This window comes from Cucurbita moschata, unplaced genomic scaffold, assembly GCF_002738365.1.
Source record: "Cucurbita moschata cultivar Rifu unplaced genomic scaffold, Cmos_1.0 Cmo_Scf00029, whole genome shotgun sequence".
Classification (NCBI taxonomy): domain Eukaryota; kingdom Viridiplantae; phylum Streptophyta; class Magnoliopsida; order Cucurbitales; family Cucurbitaceae; genus Cucurbita; species Cucurbita moschata.
This window is the reverse complement of record NW_019268545.1, coordinates 544,949-561,693: the sequence shown is the minus strand read 5'-3', so window position 1 is coordinate 561,693 and position 16,745 is coordinate 544,949. Positions and strand designations below refer to the sequence as shown.

At 34.8% G+C, this 16,745-nt stretch overlaps 2 protein-coding genes across 6 annotated transcripts; both read right to left on the bottom strand.

Moving 5' to 3' along the window:
• Positions 1 to 352: 352 nt before the first annotated feature.
• On the bottom strand, positions 353 to 1,576 carry LOC111464024 (protein SHI RELATED SEQUENCE 1-like). Its single transcript, XM_023108068.1, has 3 exons — positions 1,489 to 1,576; positions 970 to 1,407; positions 353 to 823 (listed from the first exon to the last, which is right to left on the bottom strand). The coding sequence occupies exons 2-3, from the start codon at positions 1,400 to 1,402 to the stop codon at positions 453 to 455; spliced, it is 804 nt and encodes a 267-aa protein (XP_022963836.1). The 5' UTR covers positions 1,403 to 1,407; positions 1,489 to 1,576; the 3' UTR covers positions 353 to 452.
• A 7,923-nt stretch (positions 1,577 to 9,499) lies between these two features.
• Positions 9,500 to 16,503, bottom strand: LOC111463912. Of its 5 annotated transcripts, none has more exons than XR_002713955.1 (8): positions 15,920 to 16,503; positions 13,057 to 15,102; positions 12,907 to 12,961; positions 11,501 to 11,649; positions 10,965 to 11,051; positions 10,719 to 10,847; positions 9,912 to 10,332; positions 9,500 to 9,842 (listed from the first exon to the last, which is right to left on the bottom strand). XR_002713955.1 is itself a non-coding variant. In XM_023107875.1 (8 exons), exons 2-8 carry the CDS (start codon positions 15,986 to 15,988, stop codon positions 10,231 to 10,233), a joined length of 2,637 nt encoding a protein of 878 aa, XP_022963643.1. In that variant the 5' UTR covers positions 15,989 to 16,018; positions 16,104 to 16,503; the 3' UTR covers positions 9,500 to 10,230. The 5 variants fall into 5 exon arrangements, 2 of the variants coding, with proteins under 2 accessions (XP_022963643.1, XP_022963644.1); XR_002713953.1 differs by having other exon boundaries at positions 9,500 to 10,018; positions 10,140 to 10,332; XR_002713954.1 differs by having other exon boundaries at positions 9,500 to 9,998; positions 10,140 to 10,332.
• Between the last annotated feature and the right edge of the window lie 242 nt (positions 16,504 to 16,745).

Here is a 16,745-nt window from a genome sequence, read left to right as displayed (position 1 = left end):
ACTGAAACTATACAAAAAAAAATCTATCTCAATCCAACTTTTTATAATTTCGGTTGGATAGTTCATATCGGTTGGATTCTTTTAGGTCTAAAAAAAATCATGCCGGAGTCAATACAGTATCTACTCAAAGATCTATAGAAACAAAAGGTACGAACGACCATATAGTCTTCTATTAGATAACGAAAGACAACATAAATATCGGAGAAGCACGAAAACAGTGAGATCTTGGAATGTTCGTGAGTTGAGTTATGATATGGGAATGCAAATAGACATAAGGTTGAAATTCAATACAATTATCATAATCATACTCATTACATAAACTAAATTAAAATAAAAACAGCTTGTGTTTTTTTTCCATTCCAATGTCTTCATTTCACACATCATAAGATCAATGAGCTTTTTTTTCTTCTAGTTCATGAATTCAACACAATCAACTTCAACCCTTTTTTCTTTCAAGTTCTAGAGGAAGGGAAATTTTGCGTACCCGTGTTGAATGTGTTGATTGGGATGGGATATAGAGAAGACTCCATAAATGGGGTTGGTTTGTTACTCCTCCACCCTCCGTTCGATGCTCCGATCACCAGCTCGAGCGCTTGATTATCGTCTTCTCCGCCGTAGCAATACGAGCTCTCGCCGCCCGTGCTCAAATTCGGAGTGCTTTCAGGACCTTGGTCGTAAAGAATTCCTTTGAACATATGCCCACCAATGTTCACTGATGTTTGATATGCGAATTGTTCTTCGACATCGTCGATGGCACTGACTTTCACGCACCGAAAAACGGCTGAGGAGTTGAATTCAGCTGGAAAATTCGCAACTTCCAACCCTAATTTCAAATCACATCGATTAGAAGAACAAAAATAATTGTAATTCTAATGAAACACTACACCCATCTCACCCTAGGGTTTGAATCATCCATTATCATCGTAATTTTTCGACTTAAGCTTATGAATTTCATCGAAAATTAATCACCTGGAGTGTCGACCGGAGCGGTCTGATCGGGCTGATCTAGTTGGGATTGTTGCCGAACAATTTGGTGACGTTGTAGTTGCCGTTCCCGGCGCTTGGTAGCCGGAACCCAAGTACTTTTGACATGAGTTTGGCAATGAAACCCTCGGCTCTTACAACAAGTTCTACATCTCAAATGGGAACAATCTTTCTTAGCTTGATTCCCACAATCTTGACAATTGATCGAAAACCCTAATCTCGGGACAAACTGATCGGGACGATCGGAGGCGTTGATCATGAAGTTCCTCCGAGTTGGACCCACTCCAAATGAAATGTAATTCTCTAGATTTTGTTGTGGCCATATCTCCAAGCCCTTGGACAAGAACAATTGCTGTTCTCTTCCTCTTTGTTCTTGATTTTCCTCTTGTTTTTCACTTAAATAGAACAACCCCGTCATGATTTCTACAACCCAATATTATTTAGGTCATTCACGAAGGTTATTAGGGTTTTTAGGGTTTAGAGAGAGAGAGAGAAGGAGGGTACCGGAGGAATTTGGAAGGTGGATTGCAAACGCCGCCGTGTTAAGTACTGAGAATCGTTACAGCTAAACCAAAACTGTCTCTGTCTCTTGTCTCTGGTCTCTTGTCTCTTGTCTCTCTCACTCACTCATACTCGATATAATACGATGGTTTTTTTTTTAATAATTAAAAAAAAAACACGTTTTTGGGTTTTAGAGAGAGGAGAGGAGTCATTGGATCTCTACGTAATCCAATTGACTGCAAATTGCTAAAGATCTTCTGCAGGGAGATCGGACGGCAGTGGATTGTAAGGGCACGATGGTCATTTAACTTGAATGAGTGCCAGTCAGAATGTTGAGCTATGAAAGGGATGGATTGTGAGATCTCATGTCGATAGGAGAGAGGAACGAGGGTCAGTGAAGACGTTAGGCCCTGAAGGAGGGTGAATTGTGAGATTCCACGTTGATTGGAGAGAGGAATGAGAGTTAGCGAGAACGCTGGGACCGAGGGTGGATTATGAGATTTCACGACGATTGGAGAGAGAAACGAGTGTCAGCGAGAATGCTACGCTATAAAAAAGGTGGATTGTGAGATCTCACGTCAATTGGAGAGAGGAACGAGTGTCAACAAGAACGCTGAACCCTAAAGGGGGGGTTAATTGTGAGATTCCACATCGGAGTTGGAGAATGAAGCATTCTTCATAAAAAATGTGAAACTTCTTCCTAGTAGACACATCTTAAGAACCTAGAGAGGAAATTTGAAAGGCAAACCCCAAAGACAATATCTGCTAGAGATGAGCTTGAACTTGTACCGTGCCAATATAAGTAAGTAAGGAGAGAGAATGAAGAGTTCTTTTTAGTAAGAAAATTTTTTAGAACATTACGAGAATTATGAGACAGTTGAATTTTAGAATGGATTGATGTTCTATGAATTTTATATTGAAAGTATTCTTTAAACGTCTAGATCTTTGATCCATGCTGATTTCCAGATACATTATAGTGTATTTTCTAGTGTATTTGACACATAGGTTTTGGACCATGTGTCGGGGTGCATAACCCTTTGAACGCAACTTTACGTGCATGTGTAACCATATTTTGGTCCACTATGTATCGTATGATTACGCAATGTATAGTATAATTAGAGATTACTCTCTTGTACCTATTAAGATTACTCTACACAAGTATGACTCGAGGTTTGAGTACAAGTATGATGACTGTTTTTACTCGTTAATTTTATGATTTTTTTAAATAGATATGGATATTATAAAAAGATTTGAACAAATTTATTTAATTATATTTAAAGAGATTTGGATTTTTTTTAGTTGGGGATTAATTAATGATGGAGCGGCGCTAGTTGTACATGTGACTTAGAATATGAATGGATATTAGTTGGTCAAACGGAAAGTCTTTGCAGAATTCCCGGCTAATAAACGCGTTCTTCCCTTTATCTTTATCTAATCATGCCTGCTTCCTTTCAACATTTTTGACCAAACAAACCCTAATACCAAATACTTCAACCCTTTGCTCGATCATACACGTCGCTCTGAGTCCAACGTATACTCGTTCAATAAGGTTGGATCTTTAAGAAAAAAATGAGGAGTGTTCATAGGACCCGATTGGATTAAATTTTTGGAATACTGACATTTTGATTTAGTTCACGGCAGACATTTTTTTGGTTGGTTCAACTCGACTAACCCAAAGATAGAAATAAAATTAAGAATATTTAACATATGTGATCGATATTAGTGATGTGTTGTGACTTGTAAATGTTTTATATTTGAACTTTATGATAATTTATTTATTAATATAACATGTATCGTGAATAAATAGGATTTTTTTAAATATAATTATTAAAAAAAAACCCTAATTGTTATAATCGTACAACTCACATACGCGATTTCGATAAAGAACATGAAGAACAACGAGATAGAAAAATCCACAACTGCTAGGGTTTAGATTATGAAAAATTAAACAGGAGAATAAATAAGATTTTATGACGAGAATATATAAGATTTCTCCAATTACTTCAGTATTAAGTTTTCTTAAGTCTTACGTAAACCTAATTCATAAATAGACATCAGACTCTACAACCAAACATCGACAGTCCAACCCAGGTTAAGTTGAGTTGAGGTAGGAACTTTATTTATATTATCCGGGTCACCCACCCTATCAATCCAAAATTTCAAGTAAGTTCAAAAGATTTTTTTTTTTTTCAACTCAACCCGCATACATCCCTAGAAAAAGCGTCGAAAAAGCGTCACGTAAAGCAACATTTTTTAGTATATAATTCAGTATACAATAATCAACCCGAACATAACTCTTTTCAAAACCACCATTTAAAATGTTTTTCTTTCAAAAGTGGTTTCACAAAATATAAGATTTGAAAATACTTTTGAAAAAAGCATGTGATTAAAGAATTTGTACTCTATAAATAGAATTGTAATGAAAGAATAAAAGAAAAATAAAGTGATAATTGAAAAATATAAATAAAGTTTAAATTAAAGGGCCACTAATTAATAGTGGGTTTTTCCTATTTTCCTTTTTCTTTTTTCTTTTTTTCTTGAGTTCAATAATGGTATTTTAAAAAAAAAAGAAAATAGTTATTAATAATTAAAATTTTTATAAAATTCAAATATCGAAAATTTAAAAGTCACAGCTCAATCACTAGCATCAGTAAGTTTAAATATTTTGACTTTTTTTTTAAAAGTAGAGTTGGGTTGGATGGTAACCCTATTTCAACTCGACTAAAAAAAGTCAACCTGCAAACGGAACGAAATTCTTCATTGTTCAAAAATTCAACTAATCCAACTAAACCTTTATGGTTTGGACAGGATAATTTGAATTGATCAGATTGTTGGCTCTTATGAATATTTCTAATTTTTTTCGTCTTTCCTTTAGACGCTAAGGCATATGTGTGTATGTGGCATCTCCTAAGGTACTAATTAAATAATCGAATAAATTTTACCCTTTACTCTTTATGAAAAATGTACTTTAAATTTAAATATATGTAGAAATTATGATTTTTCAAAGTTTTTTTTGTTTAATTTAGTAGGCTATTTGTGGTTACAAGAAGTTACTTTATCTTTTCAAAAAAAAACAAAAGAAAACAAGGTACTTTATCTTTAAGTGTTTATTTGGTTAAGTTTTGTGATTTTCTTTGTTTGAAACCAAGTTAGTTGTCGAGAGAGAGAGAGAGAGAAAAGGAGGATTTTGGAGAATATCGACAACATTAAAGATTGGAAGGATAAGCTCTTGTAAAAGTAGACAACGATTGTGTTGCACTTGTTCTAATCTGGCGAATAAGTCAATCATATGAAAATCGTAAGTCACGGTGATTTGGAATAATGATCGAGTCTTAGTTACGTTTGATATAGGCTAAAAGCAAAGAAGCAACATCCACAACTTTGATAACATATAACTCACGTAGGAAGAATTGACGACTAATTATATTCACTATAGTACATTTTGAGGCATTTTAGCCCTAGTGGGTGTATGATATAATTTTGGTGAACAATCATGCACCATATAGACACGAAAGGAATAGTAAAGACCTAACTAGATATGAAAGCAAGTAAAAGGGCTTACACTCTATGGTCCATGTCAACCGACTCTTCATAAACTCAGCGATATAGGATGAGGTTGACTTTAGGTCTCTTGACGCGCTTCTAACCGATCTCTGTTTGAGGAGTCTCTTCAAATCTGTTAGGAATGGTTGAAAATCACTTCTCAATTTGTCAACTCTTCGTGTCTTCTATGTCAGGATCTATCCTACATTTTTGTAGTGGAATTCTTCTTTATGGCATGAGGTCGTATCACCTCTATGTGTCTGGTGTTTTCTTAGTCAAAATAATAATGCTTCAAGTTATTGATGTGGACAACCGGACTAGTTTGTATCCATAGGAGCAATTAGATACTATGATATTTTTAGACATTCAAAGTGACTTTGACTAGTCCATAGTATTTTCGCACGAGTCATTGGTTCTTGCTGCTTTGTAATTAGAGTTGGGCTGATCTCAGCTTGATCAGAACTCTTTCTCCATTTTGAAATTTTCGTGGCCAACACTTCCGACCGACTCTTCTCTTTATCTGTGTAGATGATCTTCCCAAGTAAACATGAGATGTTTGGGAGGTTTGTCTCTGCCTCCCCTTTAACGCCCCTTTAACGAAGGTGTTGGCTTGGGGTCTCTCCCCAGTATTTAGGTGACCACTAACAAGAGTTTCTGTAGATCTAATGGACTCGACTTTCAACAGGTCATTTAGCTGTTTCTGAAACTCAGCTAGGTCAAGTGGAGTCGTATGACACATATTTATGGCGAAGGATCTTGCCTCCGACATAAAATCAATCTAGTGATCTATCTACCCAAGTAGAGATAAATCCTTTGTCTGACTTTTTAATCTTGTGTCACAGTGTTTATGTAGCGACCAAGAGATTTCTGTTGGAGTTAGCTCACTCGATCTCTCTTCTTCAACTATGGCAATGTCAGCGATCGTAGGTTCATCATGGCTAAGATCTCTTCTCAACATAGTGTCGACATCATTTTCACCCCTTTTGGTTGACAGCTATTGATATGAAATCAGCCCAAGGGAAAGCTCTGATACCAAATGATATGAAATTGCTACAAGGGGAGTAAGATTCGAACTACCTTGTTGATCGAATATCTCAAGGCAAGAACACTTGTTTGAGATTCGAATCACTTCACAAGCAAGATCGATCATGTCTAGCTTGAATGATTCTTGTTGATCAAATATCTCAAGACTCAACACTTGTTTGAGATTCAAATCACTCCACAAGCAAGATTGATCATGTCGAGCTTGAATGATTCTACATGCAACCTAAACTACGTAGAATTGCAAAAGAAACTTACCCATTGACTAAAGAAAGCAATGCTTCTTTTATTATATTTTCGTCTACTTACAACATACATGGCTTTATATATTCTCAAAATGAAAACTATTAATGTTCCATGAATCTTTACCAAAGTCGTAACTTTCATACTTTATGGCCATAATTAATATGAACCAAAAGACATCAATCATACAATATACTTCAATGAAGATGCGAAGAATATGTTGTTGAAATTATCAAAAAAAAGAAAAAAATATTTCAATTCATGTCATATTGAAGAACAATGAAAATTTGTTGTCATAAATTTTAGGTGGATCATAATTTAGAATAATTTAGAGTTCTGATGTTTATTTAATATATTTTAAGGCTTATTTACCGTGGCTAATTATGACCCTAAATTATACATAGTGGTTAATTATGGTCATAAAGTATGAAAGTTACATCTCTTAGAAAGCTTCGGAAGGTTAAGAGTTTTCATTTTGAAACTATATAAAGGCATGTATATTGTATTTGTAAGTAAACTTGAAACATATAGTAAAAGAAACATTTGTGCTTTCTTTAGCCAATGACTAAGTTTCTTTACAATTCTACGTAGCTTAGGTTGCATGTAGAATCATTCAAGCTCGACATGATCAATCTTGCTTGTGGAGTGATTTGAATCTCAAACTTCTTGCCTTGAGATATTTTATCAATAAGAATCATTCAAGCTAGACGTGATCGATCCAGCTTATGGAGTGATTCGAATCTCAAACAAGTGTTCTTGCCTTGAGATATTCGATCAACAAGGTAATCGGAATCTTAATCCCCTTATAGCGATTCTATATCATTTTGTACCAGAGTATTCCCTTGGGCTGATTTCCATATCATTTGGTGTCAGAGCCTTCCACTGGGCTGATTTCACATCATCAAACCTACCCAGAATGGAAATCTACCTAAGACCATGCCATGTTGTTTTTAAAAGGATAGGTTCTATCATACCGCAAGTGTTTGCATTTTTCGATCCCAACAATAGGGTCACTTACTAAAATACTCAAATCACGTGAACTCTTATTTTTCAAATAAAGGTAAGACACCCATGTAGGGATGACAGTGTCACGATGAACGTCATGGAACTAATGTTAGGGTATTCGCATTTATGTTTGTTTACTAACTCTTAGGTTAGTTCATAGCTTTGTTTATTTAATTTAATTTATGACATTTATTGGTTTTAAGGTATTTATTTTGAATGTTAAGTCCGTGACACCGTTTATGAAATATTTTAAATATAAGTTTTCCCTACACATTATGTGTCACAAAGAGAACGTACATCCCTTCATAAATTATTTTAAAATGATTGATAAAATTATTTTTTCACCATGAAAAATAAAATTTTAAAAATAACAAAAAGGAAATCAAACCACAAATAAAATACAAATAATCGAAAAAAACAAACAAAAAAAAAGAATCTTTGTAAGCTAAATGAGGATAGGGACAACCTGCTCCATACCTTGAATATATTTTTTATTGTCTTTATTATTATAATAATTATAGCTACATAATATTTAAATTTTAACGGGATAATTTTATATGTTTGAACCATTCAATATTTTAATTCTATGCATAAAATTTCTCTTTTTTTTCCGTGGGAAATTAATCATTTAAATTATTTTTCAATGCAAAACTAAGTATTTAATTTATTTAGAAACCCATCCAATAGAATTTATTGAATCGAATTTATTCTTATTTTTAAAAAAAAAAACTAAATTAGGATTAATTCTCGCGAGAAAAAAGAAGTGATTCGTGTGAGTTTTTATTCCGATTCGTATAAAAATTAATCTAGAATTTTGCAATAATGGAAAATGAAATAAGAAAGATAAGGACGATGAAGTCATCTCGGACTCTACTTCACCTATGAACATCCCTACTTCTATATTTATAGATTTAAATTTTAGACTAAATTGATTAAAAAAAATATATATCTCAAAAATACCCTTAAAATTTTAATATTAAAAATATTTGTGTCACTAGTTTTAGACGAAAACCGTTACTTCAAAAATATTCTTTAAATTTTTAAAAGAGTTTTAAATGGAAATCGTTAATACTTTGTTTCAAAAATATTCTTAAACTTTTAAAAGTCTCGACCCTTTTAAATTTGAAAAGTGTTTCAAAAATACATTTTAGATTTCAAAAGTTTCTTAATATTCTTAAAAAAAAAAATTAAAAACTTCAAAAACTTCGACAATTTTAAACATTTTTAAAAAATTCAAAAATATATTTTTCATTATTGTCACGCTTTAGAGATAACATATGAGGTGTTAATATATGTTTTTCGTCCATAAATTTACGATAAGAAGTTTTTAAGCTTCTATTTTATAAAAGTAAATTTTGTTAATGCTACTTTTCAAATTTCATGGGTACTTCTTAAACACATAATTTTAAACCTTTTAACGGTATTTTTTAAACACTATTAAAATTCATTTAAGTTTACCAATATTATTAAAATAATTCAAGTTGGGAATATTTTATTAATTAAGCATAACTTCTAATAGGAATAAAGACAAAATTTTGAGTTAACTCATTGAAAATAAAACCAGTTATATAATACTTAAACCTGATTATTATTAAAAGTAAAATTGGAATATAATGGTTTAAGCCAAATTTAAGATAGCTTAAACGTTTTAGCAAGTTTAAAATATTAAAAGTGTCTAATAAAATTTTAAATTCTTTATTTTGATTTATTTTGCATTTATTTTGATTTATTTTGCATCTAATTGGATCGATATTTAACTTATTTGAAATAAATTTAAATTTTAGTTAAATAAATTTGACTTTTAGATTAATGAAATCATGAACTTTTAATTTCGTGTCTCAAAATAAATTAATGACTTTGTAAAAATATTGATTAGCCAATGTTTTATTAAACACAAAATTAAAAAAAAAAAAATACAATAAAGCTTGGCAGGTCGAGTTCGATCTTTTAACACATTACCGAAGCATTTTTGGCCAATTCCTGATTGTTTTGAAGCTTGAAAGCTACGAGTTTGATCTTTCAAACACATTCGAACAAACTCTTGCCAACATTCATCCTTTCATTAAAGCTTGGCTGGTCGATCTTCATATGAAACTCGGAGTTTTCTTGACCAAACGAACCATTTTGATTCTTCCCTCGTGTTCTTGTTGGTTGTCTCGAACGATTCATGCTTTATCGTTCGTTTTTGCATGTCAAACACTAAAGACACTTCTATTTTGATTTGCAATGAGCTATTTCGAATACACATTTATAGGCCTTTACGAAGCCATAACAAACCCAAATAGTCAAATCCTAAGATCTAAACTTGGACTGCGGTTAAATAACATTTAACCACGCCTAAAGAGACTTCACAAGAAATATAAGAAAGTCTCAAAAGACTTCCTACATCAATTACCACCAATTTGACCTCAAGCTCTATCCAAGAAAATAGCAACTTTAGCTGCTGGGCTACGACGTGCAACGATGGGAACAGTACGGTGAAACCGGAGGGCCTACCGAAACCACTCACTCGTATATCCAAAGGGCTAACCAGAATGAAGGTTTTGAGTCAGGTGTGGTAGCCAGGATGGGTAGAGAATGAGAATCGATTTTACCTATATCTTCGCACTTTCGTTGGACAGTTCCTTGCTGATGTTACTGGTCGAAACGATCACCGCAAAAGTGTTGCTATTGTTTCTGATCTTTAGCAGTCCAAGGAAACCTCATTGAGAAGAAAGACGTTGAATCACAAAGCAATATATGAAATAGTTACTGGAATTACCAAAACAAATAGAATTTGAATTTCTAATCGCATACCAAATAAACAACTTAACACGGCATACCTAAAGAACCCATGAAGTGCAGAAAAAACGAGCACCTTTGAATAAATCGAGGTATGTTTCTCTGTTCATGCCACTAGGGTGTCGTCTATCATCATGATTGATACTCCTGTTTGTGAGATATCTTGCCTACATTATCCACATACTGCTTCATACGAGTTGGGTTTGACTCAAATATAAATGGCATTCCCCTTATCTACAAATGAACAAGATGAAAAGGAGAGAACATTCAATTCTCAAGCATAGACTTACAGTCCAACATGATCGTGTCGAAAATCCAGAGCTCCAACACTTCCAAGACTTCAGACCCCATAAAAATAGTAATGTAACAGATACAATATGGAACCGCTGTATCTTCTACACACTATTTTAAGCACAATGTCTAGCTTTCAATAAGTAATACATGGGGAGAGTGCATGCATTCTCTTTACATATCTAAGGTCACTTTTCTCGATTGTACCAAAATCATTAAACAAAAAAATACATGATGACACCAGTAAATCATGAGATGTGAACCGTTTTCCCGAAAAGCAAACCAGAAACATTAGGCATTATTCCTTTGTAGTAACTAGAGCAACATACCTCAATCAAGCAGCCAGAATTAAGTCGCAGGCAGTGACCAGGGGCTACATCCTTGTTATTTATAGAGATTGAGCATTTACCAAGATTCTTCAGGGAGAAAAATCCATCCTGATCTAATTTTATAATTGCCTGGAAAGAGAATATGGGTCGTTCATTTCGATAAGGACACTATTTGAACAGGAGATGAATAAACAGGCAAAAAATATGATAACAATATAATTTGAAAAAAGATTGAATCAACTCTACCTGCCGCCGAGATATTTTGTTACCACTTCCCTCCCTTCCCAAGTCAATGTCCACAATGACATCCTCAGTTGCTCTACCTAATAGAACCTGCAAACAAATGACACTTAATAGGCAAAACCAGATAATTTTCGTTTAATAACAAACCCACTTGAAGTGCTTGCCTTCAGTGCATTTAAACTAGCCGGCTCTAAATCGTCGCCAAAGTTATTATATTGAACTCAAGCACATCCTTCTCAATTAACAAGTCTGTTCAAGACACTAAGGAAATCATCTAGTGGGAATCACAAGGACAGCAGGACAATGAAGCACAGGGAAGGGAATTCAAAAGAGAGAACAAACTGCCAGAGGAAATTGACCTAATACTCATATGCTTACTGGACAAAACCATCATATCAGTGTTCTTTGTGGTGGCAAACATCTTAAATTTTATCAATTGAAGTCATCCAAGGACCTAATAAACTACACCCCAAACAAGAGATCAGCGATTAATCCACCCGATAAATTCGCTTAGTTGAAATTATAAATCATTGAAATACCTCTGATTTCTTAATGTAATGCTTCGAATATCGGCCATATAGAACTGCTAATGCCCCATGAGAGGCAGTAGATCTTTGCATGTAAGCATTAGCCCCTTGCTCCAGTCGTATGATTCTCTTCTTTGTGTCCACATGTTGATATTTTAAGACTACAAATTAAACAAGAATATAAGAATATTGCATGGCGAACGCCACATTTAACCAAAACAACATTGGAAATATCATATAAGCATTTACATACAAGGATAAAAAAAATAAAATGTTATTCAAGGGGAGATAGAACTGAAAAGCGGATATCAACCACGTGTAACATATGCAACAGTGTGGTCGAGTAATGTCAAAATAATATTCAGCCAATTGTACACACACTATGGCTGGACAGCAGATTATCAGCAAGTTCTTGCCAAAATGCATTAAGAGCACTTACAGGCTATCAAAAGCCAGCTACAGATTCAATATCAATACTAAATATGGAGCCGTGGCTTCTTTCAAAAACCAAGTTTGGAATATATAGTAGCTTCTGTACAGGGGATATCAACTTTCCGTACAATATTTTTTATATTGTCACAATTTATAGTCTTTTTAAAATATTATTGTAACAATTTATAGTGTTTTTTTATGAAGAAGTGGACTTTCATTAAGAAAAAACAATGAAAGAATACAAAGGCAAACTACAAGGCAAACTACAAGGCAAACAATATATTTTTTATATTGTCACAATTTATAGCTAGTTCGCACATTACAATCATACATGTCTAAATACATTTCTTACCAAACATTTAAAAGACTGAATTGAAACAGTTCGATGATGCAATCCATTGATGGCAGAGCACCAACCAATATAGAACCAAGAAAGTACCAGAACAGATATTAAATGGAAGGGTTTAGAAACTATGACGTTCATTATTTCATTTCAATGAAGATAACAAGGAATAATGCAATTAGAAGTTTTGTTAGAATGTTTACTAAAAGTGACAAGATATTGCAGAAATTGTCATTTTATCCTTTTGATTATAACCTGCGAAGGAAAGCTAAAATATAATGATTTCAATGTATAATTCACACTTGAACCATGCAAAATCTAATCATATCAATTTGGTAAACTTTAAACCAAAAACAGAATTTAGAAGCACTTCTGATTTCAATCTATTTAAATTAAATGATCACAAACAAAGAGTGCTTCAATCCTACATTATGATACCAGATCTTCTGAAATCCCATGTGCAACATTCAAACACACACCCACGCACAAAGGTAAATAATAATCTATTGATACTTCATCCTAACAAGACAAGCACCATAGGATTTCTATTAGCAAGGCCGCAACATATTTAAGAATTGATTTAACCAGAAAATACATTGATCAAAATTACGCATTCAATAATAATAAGTCATCTATATGTTACCTTCTTCACTTGAATACAAATCCTGATCTTCTGGATCCAAGTCCATATCAAGTATCTGAAAGAGAAAGTTTTAAGAAACTGTAAGAGACAAATAGAGCAAGAGATACAAATAACTATCTGTCACTCAACTATTTATCATAAAAATCTTACCATTGCTTCAATATCTGAAAAATGAGGTACATCATCTTCACTGTCAATAGATAACTCTTCTTGATCAGATGTCGAAGATAGTCCACCTTGTTCAACACCAAAAGTACCTCTAGTACCCCCTTCCTGTGATAAACGATGATCTTTCAAAGAAGCCAATATATCTGGTTCCTGTTTAATGTCACAGGCAGCACTTGGTGGATATATTCTAACATTGTCAGAATCAAAGCCTGGCTTCTCTGCATGAGCATTCAAAAAATTCTCACCAAGATGATTTACCCGGGAAATTTCATTGTTCTCTTCCTTGAGCACAGCAGGAAGAGCAGCATCGCTATTTCCATTTATGGAGCCAACATTACTCACAGATGGCAAGTGTCGGGCGTTGCTATGGGATGATCTATAATTAACACCAGCTCCACCAACTGGATGCTTTTCACCTCTTTCAGAAAAACCATGCAATCTATAATTAACACCAGCACCATGATTTTTCCTCTCCCTCCCAAGGTTTTGAGTCTCACCAGATTTTTCATTATAAGTGAAATCCTTGGTAGATGAAAAGGTAGTATTGATGCAATCTTGAAAATTGTATCCCATCGTAGCCATTGTTGACAATGGAGGTAGGAAAACATCATCATTGCTCGGGATGTCTGGGTCTTCTGTGTTCAAAGTGCAAAAAAGAGGTTCATCACCTTTTACAGGACACTGATTGTTCAAAGATGCAGATGGCGAAGAATGAGCTTCAGAAGTACAATCCAAATGTCCAACACCACAGTGGGATCCTTTTTCATATAACCCTCCAGAACATGCTGTGGGGGGATCTACCATTGTATCAGTTGGTAACACTGTTTCTGCATTAATTGCATTAGCTGTTTGATCATGATTGATTTCATTTGGTGAATTCAACAAAAGCGAGCTCAAACCATCATAATATGACTTATCAAGCGCATCCTTTCCATCAACATCCATGAAAAGTAGCTCGTCCTCATTGCTCATGTTCATAAGAGAATTGGACAATTCTGCAAGATAAACTTCAGCGGTGGCATTTGGACTTTTCAAATGATCTTGCTCAACTTCAATCTTCAACTTTAAGTCAGAGTAAGCATCATAGCCTGCTACTCTTGCATTTTGAATGTTTTTGTTCCCATCATCATCAGGTAGTTCAAAAGAGTTACTTGTAGGTATATCCTTATCTGCAAAGCCAACATCAATTGGCAAGGCTGGTGCTGAGGCATTTCTCCATATTGGCATACCAGGAAGCGGAGATGAGTACTCAACATTGTGAAATGATGCACCAGATTCAGAAACAGGAGAGTTAAAGACATTGTTATCCTCTAGTTCAGAGCCCATCGCTCTCTGATCATTGCTCAGTTGCCCAAAAGTAGAAGGTCTTGCCTCCAAATCATTTTCAAAGAGACTATGGACTGGAAAGCCAGTCGATGGAGCCAATTCCTCAACATGAGAATCAATTGCAGAAGGAGGCAGACTCTCTCTCATACTGTGAGAAATTCCCTCCTGTCCATTATCCAGGTTCCTGGGAAAATGCTTTTCAACTGTACCTTGACATCCAGATTGAAAAGTGTGCTCCACATCATCAGTGTTCATCACATTCTGAGAGAAATCACATGGCAAGATCCCCATCTCTGAGCTCTGAAGTCCAAAATCATCAGATATTGGAGGGATACAATTTCCGGACATAGGCTCTTCAACAACATAGTTACTATTACTGGGTCCAACAAGAAAATTCAGGTCCATAGGGTTATTAAATGGTTCATTGCAAATTCTTTTACGCAAAGCATAGTAGCAATGGCGTACACTCCCAGATTTTCTCTTCCCACCAATATATTTGGTTTCTTTTGGATTCCCAAATCTGTTGAACTTTGACGGAAGAATGGAAGAAGAACGCTCGAAGTCAATCATGGACATAGATGCATCTTCGGATACAATTGGATCATAAAGCAAAGAATGCCATCGTTCTTGCAATTCTCTTACTGTGTATCTTCGAGAAAACTGCACAGCACCTTTGGCAAGGGACTCCAAGGAAGCACCTGCCTAGATGTTTAAACAATTAAAATGTGTACCAAGAAGCACCAATACACTAGTTCTCTTGACAGAAAAAAAGCATGGGAATTCGTCCAAAATAACTAGCACGTATACAAAAAACCTGAAGCACAGTCCCTTCAGCGACATTAGATAAAATTGGAAAGAACCTGTAGCATAATCCATGGTCTACTAATTTGTGGCTCACAAAGAAGAAGAGAGCTCACCACTTATGAATCAAGGTGCAAGAAACGAAATCCTATCAAACCTCTTGCTTGCTTTTAAGAACACAGACAATTCAATTGTTCTCTTACATCCTCGACTCGAGAAAATGAAAGTTACATAACATAGCATGCCTTAAGAGTGCTTTAAAATCGTAGGCACATCTTCGGTAATTAAACCTGTTCTTCATATATAAATTTTGAATTATAACTTCCAGACAGATAAGGCAGTTAAAGGCTTTCTAGTTATAAAAATGAAAGTTCCTATTTGAACAATCCCATGGATTTTCTAGCACAAACATCCCACCTACCATAACTTGAACCTCAAGTGATAGAGACTACGCAGTGAAGGAGATGGTCCCTCAGTTTAACATAAATTTTCAACAAGAACAATACGATATCATAATCACCATGAGGAAGAAAAAATTTAAGGCATTAAACAGTAAGGAACAAAACGGCAATCAAATTTATAACAATTAGCTGTAAGAAATTCAATTCGCCCGATTGACTTAAGACGGCCACAATTGAGACAATCAACCGCGAGTAATCGAAAGTAACAGTCTACGGATGAATCTTGAAAATGGCTCAAAAGAGGGAAATAGTTTTACCTCAACGGCGTTCTTGAGGAGAATATCATCTTCAGGAGTCCAAGGCGCGACGGGGGCAAGAGCTCCCATCTCCCTAAAGCAACAATTCCTTACCAGACCCTCTATAGAAAGCGTATACTGTTGAAACTAACCGTAACAGCGAGAGAAGGAAGACGAAAGGTATGAGAATCGCCACTAGTTCTACCCGGCAGCAAGTTGTTCCACCGTGGCAGTCAAAACGCACAATCGCTGGTTGTGAAGAGGTCCGTCGCACACACAGCCATCAGAAAATCGTGTCGATCGCAGCAGTATGCTCGTGGTGGCAGCACACTGCCCGTCGCATCACTTCGTACGGTATCGCCTTACGCCGCGTGTAATCAAAATGACGTGGTGGTTAGTGAATTTAGGCTCGCCGGTGAAGAAATAAAAACGCTGGTCAGAGTTATCGAGGTTCTTCACACGCCTGAGACTGCAGCGATAGCGTCAGAGAGGAGGCGCTGTGGCCGGAAATGAAGAAGACGAGGGCGAGTGTTTGGCGGCTCGAACACACGTGAGAGGGAGCTGGAAGAAAGAGGATGGGGCTCATGGGCCTTAGGGTTTTCTTTAATTTCCTTCCCTTTTCTTTTCTTTATTTATTTATTTTATTTATTTATTTTTATTTATTTATTTCATAGGAAAAATGGCACATAAATAAAAGAAAAAAAACTGGCATAGTAATTGTTTTTATATTAGTTTAAAATTTTCACTTATTAATTATTTTAACATATTTATTTTTAAAATTGTATTTCCACTTCGATATAATATTGGGAGAATATATTATAATAATTAGTTATGAAATATATCTTAG

What these genes read in the sequence shown, in the direction of transcription:
- LOC111464024 (XM_023108068.1), bottom strand. Translation starts at nt 1,402, where the DNA reads ATGACGGGGTTGTTCTATTTAAGTGAAAAACAAGAGGAAAATCAAGAA. An exon ending in CGCTCCGGTCGACACTCCAG is followed by an intron (nt 824 to 969) that starts GTGATTAATTTT and finishes ATTTGAAATTAG; the next exon opens with GGTTGGAAGTTGCGAATTTT.
- LOC111463912 (XM_023107875.1), bottom strand. Translation starts at nt 15,988, where the DNA reads ATGGGAGCTCTTGCCCCCGTCGCGCCTTGGACTCCTGAAGATGATATT. An exon ending in ATTACATTAAGAAATCAGAG is followed by an intron (nt 11,052 to 11,500) that starts GTATTTCAATGA and finishes ATTTGTTTGCAG; the next exon opens with GTTCTATTAGGTAGAGCAAC. An exon ending in ACAAAATATCTCGGCGGCAG is followed by an intron (nt 10,848 to 10,964) that starts GTAGAGTTGATT and finishes TTCTCTTTCCAG; the next exon opens with GCAATTATAAAATTAGATCA.